The sequence below is a fragment of the Heloderma suspectum genome, chromosome 2 (genome assembly GCF_057233095.1).
Source record: "Heloderma suspectum isolate Gila_16-S chromosome 2, 16-S_ref, whole genome shotgun sequence".
Lineage (NCBI taxonomy): Eukaryota > Metazoa > Chordata > Lepidosauria > Squamata > Helodermatidae > Heloderma > Heloderma suspectum.
In genome coordinates, this window is record NC_139459.1 from 225,597,356 (window position 1) to 225,616,669 (window position 19,314).

The following is a 19,314-nucleotide window of genomic DNA, read 5'->3' on the forward strand; positions in this document are numbered from 1 at the left end:
CAAAACATCTAGAGGGAACCAGGCTGGGGAGGCTGTTCTAGATCCTATCGTGTCCATGGGATTCAGGACCGAAATGTTTTGCTTCCTGAGGTGGAAAAACAAATGCTCCCCTCCTCCACCGAGTCAAGGTTCATAGTGCCCGAGGCCAACCAAGTTATTTAGACCACCTCAGACAAAAAATAAATAAATCCCACAAGCACCTCTCCCTCTCTCTGGCAGTAAAATTACAATAATAATAAATTAAACAACCACTTGCTATTGTGTCATGACATTCAAAACCAGCTACCTCACTTTGCCTTATGGCAAACCCTGATGGGATTTGTTCTGTTATGCATGATACTGGATTATATAAACTGCTGAAGCCAAAGGCGCTATCAGGGCTAAACCACCATTTTAATGTTGTTGTTTTTAATTTATTGTATGCTGCCCTGAGTATTGCTATTTCAGCTGAAGGACAAAGTATAAGGGTATATCAGTATTTTCAAGGCCAGTACCTTAATTGACTTTCTCCTGCTAGATAATCATGGAATGCACCTTCAGCATTAATTATGATATAGCTATACAGTCCATAAACATCAGGAGGAAGCAATTTGCCCACTGATCAACATGCAGATCCCTCCTTAGCATGTATGGTTGTCCCCAGGGATTTAGTAAATCAGGGACTTACCTTGTGTGGTATCAGGTGGATAGTAATGCAGGGTCAAGCTGGCCAGTACTGCAAAATAAAAATTACAGATCCTTTACCAAAGGTCCAGTAATAAACTATAGAGTAGAAATGGATGAAGGCAGATTTTAAATCCCTATTGACACAGGCAGTCTGCTCAGAAGTGCCAAAGGCAGCAGGAATATACTGGGATGTGAAGAATTCAGTGTGAGAGCCTACGCCTTTTAAACTCAAGCTCTTCACACTCTTACCTTTAAGCTGTTGGTGCAAGGACATATGAGGCTGTTTGCAGGGCTACTTATATAGGGAGTGATTTGCATACACAGCAGCCTCCCCTTCTCCTTTGGGTCAAAACACTTTTGGCAATCTTAACAACTCCTAGCAGGATTCCCATTCATATTTGACGTGAATAGATATAATTAGACATAGCTCCATGGACCTATCTATAAATAATTTTGACAAGAGGAGGGGAAAGTCAATGGTAGCCTATATATTGTGCTCTGATTCTGTGATCAAGGTGAAGAAGAGTGATAAGAATTCCTGTTCTTTATAAGCCAAATCTTTAGGAGCAAGAGGGTGGATTAAAAGAGCACTGCAGACCTGGACTGAAAATATATATCCCAGGAAGAGGGGCAGGATGCTAGCAGAGACCAAGGACCTTGGGAAATGAGGAAGAAGGGGACTGTGATCAGTAGAGTTAGAGGGAACATGGATTCCTCAAGAACAAGTGGAGGTGCATCTGACACAAAGGGTTGTGAAAGATGCAGATAAAAGACATAGTGGGTTAACAGGGGCATGGGCAGATGCATAGTAGTGAGAGATTGTAGTGTCACTATTTTGGATATAAACATCCTGTAAAAGCATATGGAAATGGTGAAAAGAAAACTATTAAAAGACCAGGAGGAACATGTGAATAATTACAAAGATCCACTCATATTGTTAGGATAATAGTGGAGAAGGAGAAGAGAGCAATGTATGTACCTTATGCTGTTATGGGTGGAATGGAAGTCCATCACGTTGCTTGAGGGAGACCCGTATGTTTATTATGACAGAATGAATGCCAGTAAAGATGGTTTAACTGGAAAAGGGAGAAGAGGAGAAGGCTGATGAATGCACAGTAGAATTAAAATAAATATTCATAATTATTTGAAATTTGCTGAATTTTCCAGTTTCACTCTTTTAAATTTTGAATATGACAATTCAAATTTGCATTTTAAATTACGTTTTACATCAAAACTTTGAGATATGAATTTTAGACTTGTTGGCATTTTTTATTTTGGCAAGTATCAAAGATGAAACTCATAAGCTGTGAGCTGTCAAACATTATCAAATAAACACCATTGCATGTTATATCTGATGTGCTGTCATATACTGCATACTATTGCATGCCAGCCACTACATATAGATAATAAATATAATTGAATGTTAATTATCAAATGCTGTCAAAGATTAAAACCCTTGATTGACAAATACTAAATGCTGTTAAATACTAAGGGCGTAATCCTAAGCATGTTTAAACAGAAAAGTCCTGCAACTTCCAACATGCCTGATCATGCTGGGAGTTATAGCACTTTTTTCAGTCTAAACATGCATAGGATTGCGCCCTGAGGCTGCAATCCTATGGTCCCTGGAAGGGCATCCTAGGGGCTATAGGGTTTTTTGGATCTCCCCCTCTGAGGGTGGAAAAAGAAGTGTGCTGTTGGAGAGGAAGACTTGACCTTGCAATCCTCCTCTGTGACACTGCCAAAAAGTCAACAACTGGTGCTTCTCTGATGTTGGAGCTCCAACATCAGAGAGCACAAAAATGAAGCATTCCGTGGGTGTGCTGGGAGAAGCTGTGTATCCACAGGAGCCAAAGCCCTCCTGTGTCCCTGACATGATTCCAAAATGGGGAAAGAACTACGCCAGCCATAGAGTTGATACAGTTAATTTCCCTCCAATTTCTATTGGAATCAATGGAAGGGGCAAGTAAAAAAAGAGAATAGAAAGAAAGAAAATGGCAAAAGATGGACAAATAAAACAACCCTTTCCCCCTTTCCCATAGGACTGCACACTTGTGTGGGAGTAACTCCCATTGAGATCAGAGGGTATTACTTCCCAGTAAAAATGAATAGGATTTGGCTGCAAATACCATCACATGTCAAGTATTAAACACATTCCAACAAGAAATATTATGTCTCATCTATCAAATGCAGTCAGATACTAAATACCACTACATACCAGCTACTACTGTAGAATATCATCTATCAAATATAAAATATCAGATAGCATAGATATGAGTCTACAAATTATGTCTGGACTTGGCAGCCAAAAATTATTTCTACTAACCAGGAAGAATATAATAAAACCGTCTCTGAACATATGGAGAGTGCCTTTTTTCAGTAAAGATAGTGATATGCAAACTTTATAACAACTGGAAAATAAATTATTTTTAACAGACTAGTATCTGAAACAACATACAAAAAGTTGCGACATACTCAAAGCAAAATGGGTGTTGTTGTTTTTTGCATCCTCAGTTATCAGACTAGCTTTCGTACATGGCCAAAAGGGGCAACAACAAGGCACTAAAGGTCACTCTCCTGTGGACTCTTCAAAAGCATCATGTTGCTGGGGCCTCTTCCCACGCTCTGAGAAGGACAGGGGCCATGTTCTAACCAAACTGGAAATGACCCACTGACAGCGCAAGATACTGTCAAGCATGGCATCCCCATGCCAATAATAGCCAATGCAGAAATGAATAAGGAACTGGTCGTGTGCACCCCACAGTAAGGTTTGGGCCGGGCCATCCCAAATCATTCACCCACACCTCTAGGAGAGTGTTCTCTATGAGACGGCATAGAATTGTGCCCAGCCCAGTGCTTATTTGGGGTGCAATACACTTTCAAGCATTTGGGATAGCCCAGAGCTTATTGTGGGGTGCACACGACCAGTTCCTTACTGATTTCTACCCATATTGGCTATTATTGACGTGGGGCATGATGGTTGATTGTGTCTTATGCCCAAAGTGTTGGGCCGGGCACAACTCTATACCAGAAGATTATGACTGTGACTGTTAACATCAACAGGTGTTAACTACTGATATAGCAAAGGAAATTTACAAGATTAGCATTAGAAATATTAGATGTTTCTTCATGATTCTTTTGCAGAAAATGAAGAGACAGAAATGATCCTATTCAATGTTTAAAAGATTTGAAAAGTGAATTTCCAAAAATAGGACCCATTTGACCCCACAGAAGCAATGACAAGTAACTTACTTTTCAGCCATTTCCAACGATAACTAGTGATTTAAAAAAAACATTTTGCGTCAAGCTGGAGATTGCAAGTTTTGGTATGTTGGTACTTATGGTAGTCTGATAGTTCTCTCAAAAAATAATTTCTTTGCAACCTTATTTTTACCAGACTATTTCCCTTTCCACCAAGCACACGCATGTCACCTCTCCCACAGAATTAAGACTAATAGCACCGATGGTGTTATTCCCTATAAGCCTGAATCCCCTGCCTGACTCTTTCTGAAAATTAAACATAGCTTCCCTAGCAAGTGTTTTCCAACTAGAGGACACACCATCTCACCCTTTAAAAAAATCAATTCCTGGCTTTCCAAGCTCCCGTAAAGCAGCTCTACACAATTAAAATACTGCCCTTCCTCCAGTCTCTATCTTCCTTGCTGCAGACAGGCTGTCTGTTTTTTGCAACTACCCTAATAAATATTGTTTGTGCCAAAGCACAGCTCAGCAAGCACGTGTTTTCAAAACCAAGTTTTAAAAGGTTAGGAGACACAGTCTTTCCTTCTAACCACCACCACCAAATCTACTCCAGATTTTTCTTCATGGTGTCATGCCCAACCCAGATCTGAGTCAGGGGGACTCCTCTGTTGAGAACCCTGATATCACAGATTCCAAAGAACCTGTGGGGCCCCCTGACTCAAGCACTACTCGACACTTCCAGCATCTCCAGAGAAGTTACACCAGGCCCTTCAGCAATAGTGGACCTTGAAGGGCTCATGGGCACATCCCCCTAATGAACCTACCTGAGAGACCACCCAGCCCTAGAGAGCACCGACACCAGAAGCTGCAGCTGGCCTTTGTTAGGGAAGCGTATGCCTTAGGGCCCAGAAAAATCAGGCTCCTCAATAGTAATAGGGTTCTTTGAAAGTAAGGGGCTCCTCAAGAGTAGGCTACTCCTCAAGAGCAGGAAGCTGTGAGGTCTGGGCTAACTGCTTGCAGCTGGGTCTTGGCAGGGCTCTGGAAGACCAGGGTCAGATCTACACCTCATGTCACATCAGTACGATCCCGTCATGGTGACACTATATCCCTCTTGCGCATTTATACCTCGTGGTACACACGATGACAGCTGTTGCAGTATTTTGAATAATACAGAACAAAAAGCAGGAAATAATGATAGAGAAGCAGTATACGGAATACGTAATGTGCCCCAACGGCTATCAGTGCACTTCAGTACCAATAAAAAGCACTAGTGTAGATCTAGCCCAGGCTACATATAGGGGTGTACGAAACCCCGCTTACCTGGCTCTGCCAGGTTCCGCAGGTGGGGGGAGGCAATCCGTTCCTCCCTCCGGAATCCTCGATGGGGGGGAGGTGATCCATTCCTCCCCCCCAGAATCCTGCGCGGCTGGCTTTGCTCCGCGGCCACGCCGCAGAGCCACCGGCTGGGCCAACCCGCAGCGGGCTCTCCAGCCACTGCCGGGCTGGTGCGGACGCAAATGGCGTCCTGTGTAGGGGACACCATTTGTGTCCCTATGCCGGCCCGTCATAGCCTTCGTAAATATTTACGTAGCCTATCACAGCTAAAGCAGGGACGCAAATGGCATCCCCTACGCCATTTGCATTCCCACTTTAGCCATGATAGGCTACGTAAATATTTACGTAGCCTATCATGGCAACCCCCCCTACACACAAAAAACAGCGATCGCAAATGGCGGCAGCTACGGCGGCCGCCATTTGCATTCCCTTTTTTTCCCACCGTGATAGGCTACGTAAATATTTACGTAGCCTATCATGGCGGGAAAAAAAGAGAACGCAAATGGCGGCCACTACGCCATTTGCGCCCCTCTGTTTTGCTGTGATAGGCTACGTAAATATTTATGTAGCCTATCACGGCGGAAAAAAAAGAGAACGCAAATGGCGGCCACCATAGCCACTGCCATTTGCATTCCCTTAGTTTTGCCATGATAGGCTGCGTAAATACTTACGTAGCCTATCACGGCCTCCGCAGTGACGCAAATGGCGTCCCTGCATTAGCCATGATAGGCTCCATAAGTATTTATGTAGCCTATCACGGTTATATGGAAGAAGCGAATGGTGGCTGCAGATGTGGCCACCATTCGCAATGCAGCGCGGATGGCAGCAGGTAGGTGCTCCGTTCCGGGCCCATTTCGTGGGGTCGGGGGTGGGGGGGCTTTGTTCCGCCACAGATTTCGGGGGGCCAAATGCACTGGCATTCAGCCTCACTGAGATCCATGGCGGAATTCTCCACCATGCCTAGCTACATAAGCCTTCAGGAGTGGTCCATCTGCTGCTGGAGAATCACAGACCCTTAGCTCTATGTATCCTAGCTTCCTATCTTGACTGGTCTGTGTATTTGACCTGTGGATCCCAGCTCTGCTTTGCTCTTGGAACAACACCTGCTCTTAGACTTTTCCACTGTGCTTGACCTTAGCTTCTCCTTCAGGACCAGGCGTAGACAGGACACTTTCCCTGCAGCAGCTCCATCCAGTCAATCAGTAACGCAGGAATGGGTGGGCAGGATTAAAAATAAATAAGATACAACAACAACAGCAGCAGCAGCAGTCTGTTCTCTTGGCTGCTTCCCAGAATTAAAATCTTGGTTATCATAGTGATCTAATTTGTCAACTGCTGGTAATAGTGTTACATATAATAAATATTTGGAAAATATTCAAGCATTCAGGGAATATCAGAGAGTATTCAGCGTCAACATTTGTAGAGGAGAAACTTGAGGATTTTTGAGAGTGGATTCATTAGCTCTAGCAGCACAGCCTATTGTTTTGTACAGGCAGGCAAGTAGATGTATACCATGATTTACATAGGTAGAACTTCTGGTCTAACTCTTGTACACCAGCAAGCACACAGCAGTAGTACATGTTGCAAGATTAATGTCTGCAACCAGAGACCATGTGAAATGAGTAGATGATGTGCCAGCCCACAAAGTGGTGCAAAGTTGGCATGCTATACTATTACATAATCCAGGGGTGTTGAACGTCGTTCAGCCTAAGGGTCAAATTGCATTTTGGAGAAGCTTTCAGGGACCACATTCTAGTGGTGAACAGGGTTGGGATGAAAGGGAAAGGGATGAAAGGCAAAAGGGGCAAGACCTAAAATACAAAAAATATCAGCATATTTTACTTCAAGCTCTTAGTGCCAGTAACTAAGCCTTAGGAGAGGCATTTCAACCTTTTACAATGGAGAAAAAACTGCACAAAAGATGGGAAACCACCAAAGGTTTGGTGGTTGGGGCCCGGGGGAAAGGGAGAGGCCATCTAGGGAATCCTGGATTTGACCCCTGGGCCTGAGGTTCTACACCCCTGATGTACTCTTGACTATTCCACATTATTCCTGGTAGTAGTTTAGAGACTGAACTATCCAGAAGCAGCACCACTCAGAAGTTGTACGTATGAATCAGGCCAGTGAGAGGGCAGGGGTGGTGGAGTGAATTCCCAACTAGCAGCTTGCAGGATATCAGACTTGCTGCATGACCCCTTCTCTCTCTGGAAGTCTTTGTTAAAGGATGAGGTATGGGAGACTTTGGTGGTAATGCTGTATGTTTTTCATGTGGGAATGTTGTATGTGTGTGGCTTTGGAAAAAGGAGATAGGTAAAACTGTGGCATTTGGTGAGAGAACAGGACCTAAACATTGTCTTCCATAAGCCTGAATTTTCTCTATCAGCAATAGTGGCAGGTCAGAACGCCTCAGAATGAGAGAAGGTAGACAGATAAATAAGTGAGCTTACTGTATGCCTTGTTAGGAAAAATATACTCTCCTTTCTGAAAGTGTGGACCTCCTAGATTGCTTTTGTGCACCCTACTGTCTAAATATGTGATCAGCGCTTGTGCCTCTTGCTCCTTCTTTTCTATGCCGTTTCTGTAGGAAACACAGCAAAACATGAAAGCCACAATTCCTAGGAACGATGCAGTGTCATGTTTTCTTAGCTATGGACCCATTTTCTTTATTACTTTTGGATTCAGATGCTACCATTCTGCCTTTACAAGGGCAGACAAGAGGCCTGAGAAATCTTGTTTTTGTCTTCTTTAGTTGCTGCCTCTGGTCACAGTAGGACTGAACGTGAGTGATGGGGCCTTAGGGAGACTTTGGGAGGTCAAATTTCATGCTTGGCACAAACCTATCTTGCAGAAGTGCTTGGTATTCTAAGAATTTAAAAGCTGAGCATCGGAAACTCAACTGGTGCTACTCAGTATTACACCAATTGCCTTTTCAAGACTTATCTGGTTAGGGCTAATAACAAAGGGATTTTCTGATTGTTTAGTATTATGGCCCATGGTGCTCAGTATACTGGGATGTATAAATATATATGCCTTCTATTTCCCCCATGGGAAATAGCCATTGTTCTGGGAATACTCATTTAAACTGAAACTTGTTCATTGCCCAACACTGAGGCTAAAGCAAAAAGGGTTGGTGGAATCTTTTTGCAGAAAAACTATTCAGGATTGCGATCTTGAATATATTTCAGCCCTCCCATAAGCTTTAAATTCCACCTGCAAGAGAATGAGCTTTTATTATAATGAGAAGCCATGAGCCTATCTTCATAGGTGATTTCCTGCAGGACAGTTTGCAGGTCCACCGTGGCACATGAGGTCGTGGCCAGTCCTCAGCTATCCCAGAGTTTACCTGTAGGAAAGCCTCATTTTTGGAGATTACTTTTACTCCATTGTTTCTCTTTAACTCGGCTCCCCTGTGGTTCAGCTGCTGTGTGTCCATCACTCCACTTCCAATTCAGTATGATTGATTGGGGCATTCCTAGGGATGTGTCTTTCCCTGGCCATGCTCTTGATAACCTAGGTAACTAGAATAACTAGTCTGCCTTTCTAACACATCAAAGCCCTAGAGCACACTTTCAAGCCTTCCTAATCCCGCTGCACTTCCTTTTTGCCAGTGGGAGCAATTATCCTCAGTGATTACACACTTCTCTGATGTTTGCATTAAGAACATAAGAAGAGCCATGCTGGATCAGACCAAGGGTCCATCTAATCCAGCATTCTGTTCACACAGTGGCCAACCAGCCTTCGACCAGGAACACACAAGCAGGGCATGAATGCAACAGCACCCTCCCCCCCATGTTCCCCAGCAACTGGTGTACATAGGCTCACTGCCTCTGGTACTGGAGGTAGCACATAGCCATCAAGACTAGTAGCCATTGATAGCCTTTTCCTCCAGGAATTTGTCTAACTCCCTTTTAAAGCCATCCAAATTGGTGGCCATAACTACATGCTGTGGTAGTGAGTTCCATAGTTTAACTATGCGCTGTATGAAGAAGTACTTCCTTTTATCTGCCCTGAATCTCCCACCAATCAGCTTCATAGGATGGCCCCAGGTTCTAGTATTTTGAGAGAGGGAGAAAAATGTCTCCCTATCCACGTTCTCCACACCATGCATAATTTTGTAGACCTCTATCATGTCTCCCCTTACCCTCCCTTTTCTAAGCTAAACAATCCCAGCTGTTGTAACCTTCTCTCATAGGGGAGATGCTCCAGCCCCTTGATCATTTTAGTTGCCCTTTCCTGCACTTTTTCCAGCTCTACAATATCTTTTTTTACGTGTGATGACCAGAACTGTATATGGTATTCCAAGCGTGGTCGCACCATAGATTTGTATAGGGGTAGTATGATATTGGCAGTTTTATTCTTAATTCCTCCCCTCTGGTCGGCTCCCCTCTGGTCGGTTCCATGACCAGCTGTTCTACAATACAATCCTTTAGGGCATAGAGAAATGTAACCTCTTTGTCGTGGCTGGAACATGCATTTATCCAGTCAATGTGGGGGTAATTGAAGCCGCCCATTATTGCAACACTTCCTTGTTTGGAGGCCTCCCTGATTTCGTTTTCCATCTCAAGGTCACTCTGAGCGTTCTGGTCTGGGGGACGATAGCATGTTCCTAGCACTAAATTAGTTTTGGAGCCTGGTATTGTCACCCACAGAGCTTTTGTGGAAGAGCCTACCCCTGTTAGGTGTTCTAGGCCACGCGATACTATGTCCTCTTTGACATACAGGGCAACACCTCCCCCAGTACGCCCTTCCCTGTCCTTCCTATAGAGTTTATATCCAGAGATGACCATATCCCACTGGTTCTCTCCGCTCTACCAGATTTCTCTAATGTCCACTATATGTAGGTTTTCCTTTAAAATCAAGCACTCCAACTCTCCCATTTTGGCTCGGAGGCTTCTAGCATTTGCATAGAAACACCTATACATGGTATCCTTCCCCAGATGCCTCTGGCATGTGCATCTTTTGCTATGGGATGTTGGCCCCTTTGATTCGCTATTATGTTCTACCATGTGCTCCTGGCCTATTCCCTCCCCTTCTACATTTGGGCAATCAAAAACATTTTCATCTTCATCCCTTTGGGATGATTTAACCCAAACTAGATGCTTCCCAGCTCCTGTCAGCTTTCCCCCAGGGTTCAGTTTAAAAGCTGCTCTTCCACTTTTTTATGTTTAGGGCCAGCAGTCTGGTTCCATTTTGGTTCAAGTGGAGTCCATCCCTCTTGTACAGGCCCGGCTTCTCCCAAAACGTTCCCCAGCGCCTAACAAATGTGAACCCCTCCTGTTGACACCACCGTCTCATCCACACATTGAGACTTCTCAGCTTCACCCATTGAGCTGGCCCTGCATGTGGAACAAGTAGCATTTCAGAGAAGCCACCTTGGTGGTCCTGGATTTCAACCTCCTACCTAGCAACCTGAATTTGGCTTCCAGGACCTCACAACTACATTTCCCCACATTGTTGGTACCAACATGGACCACGACCACTGATTCCACCCTAGCAATATCTACTTGGCTATCTAGATGGCGCGTGATATCCACAACCTTTGCACCAGGCAGGCAATTCACCATGCGGTCTACACACCCATCACAAACCCAGCTGTCTATGTGTCTAATGATCGAATCTCCCACTACCACAAGCCCCCACCCCCTGGAGGCTCATCCTCAGTGCGAGAGGATTTTTTTCATATTCCAAGGAAATGGTCTCTTCTAAGGGATCATTTCCCTCTTCCTCACAGTGCCGCACTCCTTCCCTGCGACCCGCATTCTCCGTGACAGCAGAGGAGCTGTCACCCTGGGAGTGGGACACAGCTAATTGTTCCCGGAAAGTCACATCCACCAACCTCTCTGCCTCTCTTAGCTTCTCCAGGTCAGCAACCTTGGCCTCAAGGGAACGCACTTGTTCCCTGAGAGCCAGGAACTCATTACACCAAGCACACACCCACGACTTCCATCCAGCAGGTAGATAGTGGTACATGTGGCACTCAGTGCAATACACTGGATAGCCCTCGCCCCCCCCCCCACTGGCTTTCTACCTTCATAACTTTTTTTTTTTAATGGGTATGTTTTCCTTGGAAAACGGAGTTGTTTACTATAAGAAGGTGGAGAAATTATTTATAATTATTTATTCACAGTTACTTACTGTGAGTAAGGAACAGGGAGGAAAGAGTCGACTGCTGTGGCTTCCTTGCCCTGTTGCTAAACTCACACTTACTTAACTTGCTTGTTTGCTGACGCTTTGTCACTGGGGCTCCTCGCGCTCGGAGAGCTGGCTGCCTCACAAGTGTGCCTCCTTAGGAGCGTTAATTAGCTTCTGTGAAGTTGTATGAAGTCGTGTCTCTGATGTTGTGTGAAATCACTTCTCTGATGACTCATAACTTTGCTGCTCTGTGATGCTTGCAGTAAGGGTTTAATGGCATAAACTCTTATGCACATAAGGGCATAATCTCAGGAGTTATCTACTGCGGTCCCGGGATCATGGGAGCAGAAAAACCTGTCATTGTAAGCAGGGCGAAGTACCCAGGGAAGGCTAAAGGGGTGTTGGAAGCTATAACTCCATGTCAGTTTGCTAAGATAGAGTGAAATGGGAGGGTGCTCTCATAGGGAGCCTTCAGATGCTGCACCGGAGAATCAGGGAATTTGGTTTCTTCATGCAAAAGTGCGCACATTGGGGGAAAAGGGGCGGGGAGCTCTAACTCTGTAACAGTTTGCTGGAATGGAATTGAGAATTAGTTATTCTGCATTCATAATAATGTAGTAGCAGGGAGAGATCTCATTCCATGGTTGTGAAGATCCCCCCCCAGATTGCTAAGTAAAACACAAAAGCCACTTTATCGGTTTTCTATATGCTATCTTTATTTTTCAGAAACAGAGGACAAAATAAATAATAATTATAGGAAGTGACAAAGAGCTTCACATTTTGTGCTTCTCTTCAGTCACTTTGTAGCTTCTAGGTGACCTTATTCTTCACTTATAACAACCTTCTTATGCACTTCTCGGGTCTTCACCCTGAATTTGTTAACCTGGGACTCAGCAATGTCAGCCCGCTCCTCGGCCTCTTCCAGCTCATGCTGAATCTTGCGGAACTTGGAAAGATTCACATTGGACTGTTCCTCCTGTAAACAGACAGACAGATATGAAAGCTGTATGGCTCAGTCCGTCCTGGTTTTCAGCCAGCATCACGGTTATCTCTCAGCAATCTGGGCAAAAAGTACAGCCTAACTCTTGCCAGACTATTCTGAAGTGCATAAAATTCATCTAAAAGTTCAAACTGCATGGATGTAAATAATCCCATGACGTTAAAGGGAAGAGGACAGCTCCCACTTGTGCTGAGAGGCTTCTGCTACTCCACGGGGTCTTCAGCCCCCAGCTGTTCAGAAGAGCATGCTGGCAGTGTATAAAAAAAGCCTCTTGTGAGTAGCAGTGTAAAATCACAAGATTTGTATGTAATATGAACCATGTCCTGTTCAAAGCTAGACTTTGGGTGCTTCCAGATTAGTCTTTTATTGTGCAATCACCCTGCCTCATTCACAAAAGAGTATGTTCCTCCAGTGCGTTTATCGCTTCCTTGAACACTTTCTATGAATTGCCTGGGATGATCTTGTGTATGCCAGCTGAAGAAAGGTGCTTCATTTTCATATATGTGATTTACTGAAACTGCATGAAGGATTAATCAAATGTAGAGACTAGTTAGCAAATCAGATTTTATTTTTTCCCCTTTGATGCAACTTTGAATTTCTTTCCCTCTCATGTATAGAATATAAATTAGGCTTTATAAATTGGAGCTCTGGTGTTGATTATACTTTGCCTAGCCATAGGATTTGGCCTTACACACTGCATTTGCCTATGCTACTGGTTTTTAAAGAGGGATACTGGGAATTACGGAGTGGATTCTGGCTACCTTTGAGCAAATCTCAAGATTACCTTTGGAAGTCTAGAAGACTCTCCCTGCTCCCCTCCCAAACATCAACCGTAAACATTACAAGTCTTGGTCTCCTTCTTACCCAAACCTAGGAAGTTTTATAAAGGGCAGGCAGTAGCAGCACTCTCCAGAAGCAGATCACATGAAAAGTGCTTCCCAGCCATTCCTCCTCGAAAGGAAGGTGTGTTTGTGTGTGTGTGTGTGGGGGGGGTGCTTTTGTGTTTGTTGCAGTAAGGTTCATTGTTCCCTACTTGCTCCTTCTTGTCCTGTTAAGCACAGAATTTCACTCTTGCCATTTTTAAAATATGTAACATTCCTTTTTTAAAAAAATAATTGCAATTGTTTCAAAAGGTCTGTTCTGAAGGCCAAATCATAAAATTTAAAATTAGTCATGGAGGGCTATTCAAAATATGTAATAGGTAGGGTTAAAGTATGGACAATACAATCAAAGAAAATTGTATCAACAACTCTCAGAGAAACTGCACTGAAATTGTTACATCGATGGTATATCATACCAGTATGTCTGGCAAGAATAGCTAAAACAAACAATACAGTTTCTTCAACATTTTGTAATCAGCAAGGTTTATATATCCATGTGTGGTGGGCACGTCCTGTTGTGTCACAGTTCTGGAACGTTATATTCTCAGATGTGGCAAATATCACACACTAAACCATACATGTTACATCAGCACTGGCCCTATGATTAATATGGGAACAATAAAATGCAAAAGTGACATCTAAGGACTTAATTGCATTCCTGCTGATGGCCAAAGAGTCATAGCTAAAATTTAGAAACTGCAGAACTTCTAAGATTGAAATCTTGGTATACAGAACTGTGGCAAATAGCCACAGAAAAACGATGTACCAACTGAAATTAGCTGAAGTCAGTACATCTGACTTCTATGAAATATGGCAGGATTTTATTTTATATACTAATCAGGGAAATACCCAACTGTATTTGTCAAAGCCTTTCCTCAGACTATGGAAAAGAGACTAAATTTAATCTGTTATGGTGAAGAATTATAAAGAAAAGTTCCAAGCAGCCTATGGATTCTACCTATATCTTGGCTTGTAAGGTAAAGGGACAATATACATATATGTTAAATGTACTACTCTCTGTCAATAAGTAGGTTTAAATCCAAAGTTTCTTTCTTGTTATTTATTTATTTTCTTTCTGTTGGTTTGGAAAACTTTTGGAACTCTTGTTTTGGAAAAGTAATAAAATCTTTAATAAATAAAATGCAATAGCTGGTTACATCTGATTGCTTTGGCTCAGATTGATTTGATTGGATAGATTTTAGGAAAGAAAAACAGCAGCTGAAAATGGAAACATCACAGGTTTCTGACTCTCATAGCAGAAATTTCATCCGTCATGAGCAGGGTAAACACTCAGTGTCCAGTGAAAAATATATAAGTTCATATAAAACATTCTACACCCCTACTTATTTCATGTTCTTTAGAGCCACTTGATTAAATTTATGCTGTATTGCAATGAGGAGTATTTCAGAATGGCTGATGTGATACTGTTTACACACTGTAGTCTGGGTCCAAATGCTATGTCCTGAAGATTCCAAAACCATGAGAAAAGGCATATTCATATGAGAATATGAATGTGCTTGTACCCAATATGAGGTTGCCCAAGAGGCATTTGTCCTGTTCCATGAGTTTCCACAGCCTTCCTGAATCAAGAACCATATGTGCAGCCTGAATGTAGTTATACATCTGCATTTTGATACATCATTAGATGTGAGGCATCCAATGCATCCCCATTCAGGCCACCTAGTGTGAATAGGGACATACAGTTGCATAAGGGATGCATACATTCTTATGCAGATGGAAATGCATATATTCACCATGTATTGTGCTGTGCAGGTATTGCACACTACTATATATCACAATGTTTCGAAGTCATAACTAAGAATCCATTAGTGGATTCTTAAGTGAAATAAATCACCAATCAAGACAAATACATATACCTTGCCAGCATGGTCTAATAAATCAAATGTTGGCTTACAAGTGGAAAAAAAATGTTCAAATCCCCACAAAGCCATGAAGATCACTGGGAGACTGAGTCAGTCACTATCCCTTGGCCTAACCTACCTCACAGGATTGTTGTGAGGATACAATGGGCGGGGGGCTTATACACAACTCTGAGTTCCTTGGAGGAAAGACAGCACAGAAATATAATACCAACTGGTTAGTATTACTCATTAAAAACTATTATGGAAAATGGCAATGGCTTTTCTGCAGTATTCAAATGTACAGCATTTAGTATGAACTGTAATGTATATGGGAAAGTGGTATACAAATAAAATGACTATTACTATTTGGTGTTGCTTTAATTACACTGTTTTTTTAAAAGGATTTTCTATTCTTTAAAACAGCCTGAACAGGGATTCTGCCTTCTGACCGTTATTGCACTTCATGTTACTGAGGGCAGAATCCATTGAGAGCTTATCTCACATAAGCCCCACTGAACTTCATTTGGTTCTGTGCTTTATCCAACTCAAATGCATTGTACCATGTGTGAATTAATTTGTTCTGTAGTTATTGATGCAAATAAAAGCTTTGCTCTCTGTACAAAATTCAATTCACCTTCATAATTCTAGTTCAAGCTACACCAAATTCAGAATAATACTTACAGCTTCTTCAGATTGTCTCTTGTATGATTTCACTTTCATCTGCAGTTTGTCAACCAGATCCTGGAGTCTGAGAACATTCTTCCGGTCTTCCTCAGACTGATGAAAGTAGATAAAAATAGAGAAGAGTGTGAATGAATTTGATTATAAAAATGCTTTTACAGTTTCATCCATGAATATTTAAATTCCCCAGAAGATGTACTGAAAAGCTCCATCCTCACCTGGTAGGTCAGTTCCTTTACACGCCTCTCATATTTACGCACACCCTTGATAGCATCAGCACTGCGCTTCTGCTCATTGTCAACTTCAGCTTCCAGCTCACGCACCTGAGGAAAAAGTGATTAACACTTAGCACTTTAACCTGTATAATACAATTAGAAATACATGCATGTATGTATAAGGGATACACACCCTGTGCTCTAGTTTCTGGAGCTGCTTCTTGCCACCCTTCATTGCCAGCTGTTCTGCCTCATCCAGACGGTGCTGCAGGTCCTTCACGGTCTGGTCCAGGTTCTTCTTCATCCTCTCCAGGTGAGCACTGGTATCTTGCTCCTTCTTAAGCTCCTCTGCCATCATAGCTGCCTGTTAAGAAAAGAACCAACCAATTCAGAAAGCCATGCACACCAGGTATAAACGGAGCACTATTTCAAAGGAAATTCCCCCCAACTCACATCAGTGATGGCCTTCTTGGCCTTCTCTTCTGCATTGCGAGCTTCTTGAATAGTCTCTTCCATTTCACTCTGGATTTGGGCAATATCCGTTTCCAACTTCTTCTTGGTGTTGATCAAGCTGGTGTTCTATTTGGGGAAAGGCATGTTTTTTTATAAACTACTAAGCCCACATTTGTCATTTGTATTCCTTTCATTTTGTAAAAGAACGTTGCTGAACACAACTGCAGCTACTCAGAAATAAGCTACGAACATTTCCCCAACTAAATCTACAATGGAGAGACCAGATCTAGTGGGCTCTTCCTCCCCTCAAATATCATCTGGCACCAGCCATTCCATCAAACACCAGCAGAAAGAGAGAGATGGGAAGCTGGGACACTCCATCAGCTCTGCTGAGAGACCAGCTGCATTGAACTCCTCCTCTACCTCTACTTTTTCCATTCCAGCTAGTTAGGATAAGAATTACTATACAACGTTAACAGTTGGCTGCATTTTTTTTCTTCTCTCTTTGCTCATTTTTCCTTTTGTGTCATGTATTTTGGATTGTAAGTCTGTGGATAGGGACATTCCAGTTTTTTATTGATTTTATTGATTTTATCTTATGTAAGCCACTCTTGGAGCCTTCTCAATTGAAGAGAAGGGTGAAAATGCTTTGAATAAATAATGGACTCCCTCCAGAGCCTTAAAAGGGCACCAAAATCCACATCATGTCACTTGATAACTTTTGGATATAAGTAATCATGTACGAGGGTCAAGAAGCAACAGTAAGAACCAGACATGGAACAACCGAGTGGTTCAAAATTGAGAAAGGAGTACGACAAGGCTGCATATTGTCACCCTGCTTATTTAACTTATATGCAGAGTACATCATGAGAAACGCCGGGTTGGATGAATCACAAGTCGGAATTAAGACTGCTGGGAGAATTATCAACAACCTCCGATATGCAGACGATACCAGAAAGCGAAGAGGATCTAAAGACGAGCCTCTTGTTGAGGGTGAAAGAGGGGAGTGCAAAAGCTGGTTTGAAACTCAACATTAAAAAAACTAAGATCATGGCATCTGGCCCTATCACTTCCTGGCATATAGAAGGGGAAGAAATGGAAGCAGTGACAGATTTTACTTTCTTGGGCTCCAAGATCACTTCAGACAGTGACTGTAGCCATGAAATTAAAAGACGCTTGCTCCTTGGGAGGAAAGCTATGGCAAACCTAGACAGCATAGTAAGAAGCAGAGACATCACCTTGCCAACAAAGGTCCGTCTAATCAAAGCTATGGTTTTCCCAGTAGTAATGTATGGCTGTGAGAGCTGGACTATAAGGAAGGCTGAGCGCCGAAGAATGGATGCTTTCGAACTGTGGTGCTGGAGAAGACTCTTACGAGTCCCCTGGACTGCAAGGAGGTCAGATCAGTCAATCCTAAAGGAAATCAACCCTGAGTGCTCATTGGAAGGACAGATACTGAAGCTGAAGCTGAAATATTTTGGCCACCTAATGCGAAGAGAAAACTCTCTGGAAAAGACCCTGATGCTGGGAAAGACTGAAGGCAAAAGGAGAAGGGGACGGCAGAGGATGAGATGGCTAGATAGCATCACCGATGCAATGAATATGAACTTGAGCACGCTCCGGGAGAGAGCGCAGGACAGGAAGGCCTGGCGTGCTATGGTCCATGGGGTCACGAAGAGTCGGACATGACTGAACAACTGAACAACAACAACAACAAATCATCATGACCATGCTTATATTCAGTATGGACAAAAAAACGGGAGCTTGCATGGCTATCCTTCCTTGCATGTACACAGGAACCAATCTAAAAATGTCCATTAAAAAAAAAAAGGATGAATTGCGTGTTTACACATTGCCACAGTCCCAATATCTAGAGCGGTACCTACACCTAGCTTATCTCCACTCCCTCCCATCCATGTGTCTGTTACGTATGAGAAGCTCACCTGTGTGTGGAGGAGTTGCACACGTTCACTAGCATCCAGAAGCTCTTGTTCAGCCACTTTTCTGCCTCTTTCTGTCTGTTCCAGGGCTGCCCGGAGCTCCTCGATCTCAGCCTGCATCAGACTAGCTCTGCGCTCAATCATAGCCACCTGCTCCTTCAAATCTTCCTGGCTCCTCAAAGCATCATCCAAATGTATCTGGGTGTCCTGTACAAGGAAGAGAAGAAAAATTACATGGGTTAAAGGCTTTCTCACCATTACCATGCCAATTTTACGGAGAGGAGACACTGATAAAGATAATGATCTCTTCCAGGTGATTGCTTGAAATTGTGCTCTATGTACCTTGAGCAGTCCTTGTGTGTTCCTGAGGTTCTTCAGTGCCTCAGCAGCTTGGCGGTTGGCATGGCTCAGCTGGATTTCCATTTCATTCAGATCTCCCTCCATCTTCTTCTTAAGCCGCATGGCATCATTCCTGCTCCTGATCTCAGCATCCAGTGTGCTCTGCATGGATTCTACCACTCTCAGGTGATTCCTCTTCAGCTGATCAATTTCCTCATCCTTCTCTGCAATTCTCCTGTCAATGTCAGCCTTCACCTGGTTGAGCTCAAGCTGGATGCGGAGGAGCTTGCCTTCTTCGTGTTCCAGTGAGGCCTTAAAACCAAAGAATTAATAAATGGTCATATTGTAGCGACACATAATAGAAGTTTATAAAATTATGCGTTATGTAGAGAAAGTGGATACGGACAAGTTCTTCTCCCTCCTTATACCAGAACTCAGGTTCATCCAATCAACAGATTAGCAGAAGATTCAGGACAGATAAAAGGAAGTACTTTTCACTGAGCACTTTTCCACAGGGGACTAGACAAGTTGATGGAGTATCAGTCTAGTAATGACTATTTGTTATGAGAGCTAAATGGAGTCGCCAAGTTTAGAGACACGACAGCCCAC

General features: G+C 43.1%; 1 protein-coding gene across 1 annotated transcript in view; it reads right to left on the bottom strand.

Moving 5' to 3' along the window:
• Positions 1-12,027: 12,027 nt before the first annotated feature.
• Positions 12,028-19,314, bottom strand: part of LOC146354159 (myosin-4-like) — a 29,650-nt gene continuing 22,363 nt past the window's right edge. Inside the window, exons 32-38 of the mRNA XM_084838292.1 lie at positions 18,709-19,017; positions 18,370-18,573; positions 16,427-16,552; positions 16,167-16,337; positions 15,977-16,081; positions 15,759-15,854; positions 12,028-12,310 (exon numbers count right to left, since the gene is read on the bottom strand). Of these exons, the coding sequence (XP_084694418.1) occupies positions 12,155-12,310; positions 15,759-15,854; positions 15,977-16,081; positions 16,167-16,337; positions 16,427-16,552; positions 18,370-18,573; positions 18,709-19,017 (1,167 nt within the window). The 3' untranslated portion in view covers positions 12,028-12,154. The remainder of the gene's footprint in view (positions 12,311-15,758; positions 15,855-15,976; positions 16,082-16,166; positions 16,338-16,426; positions 16,553-18,369; positions 18,574-18,708; positions 19,018-19,314) is intronic.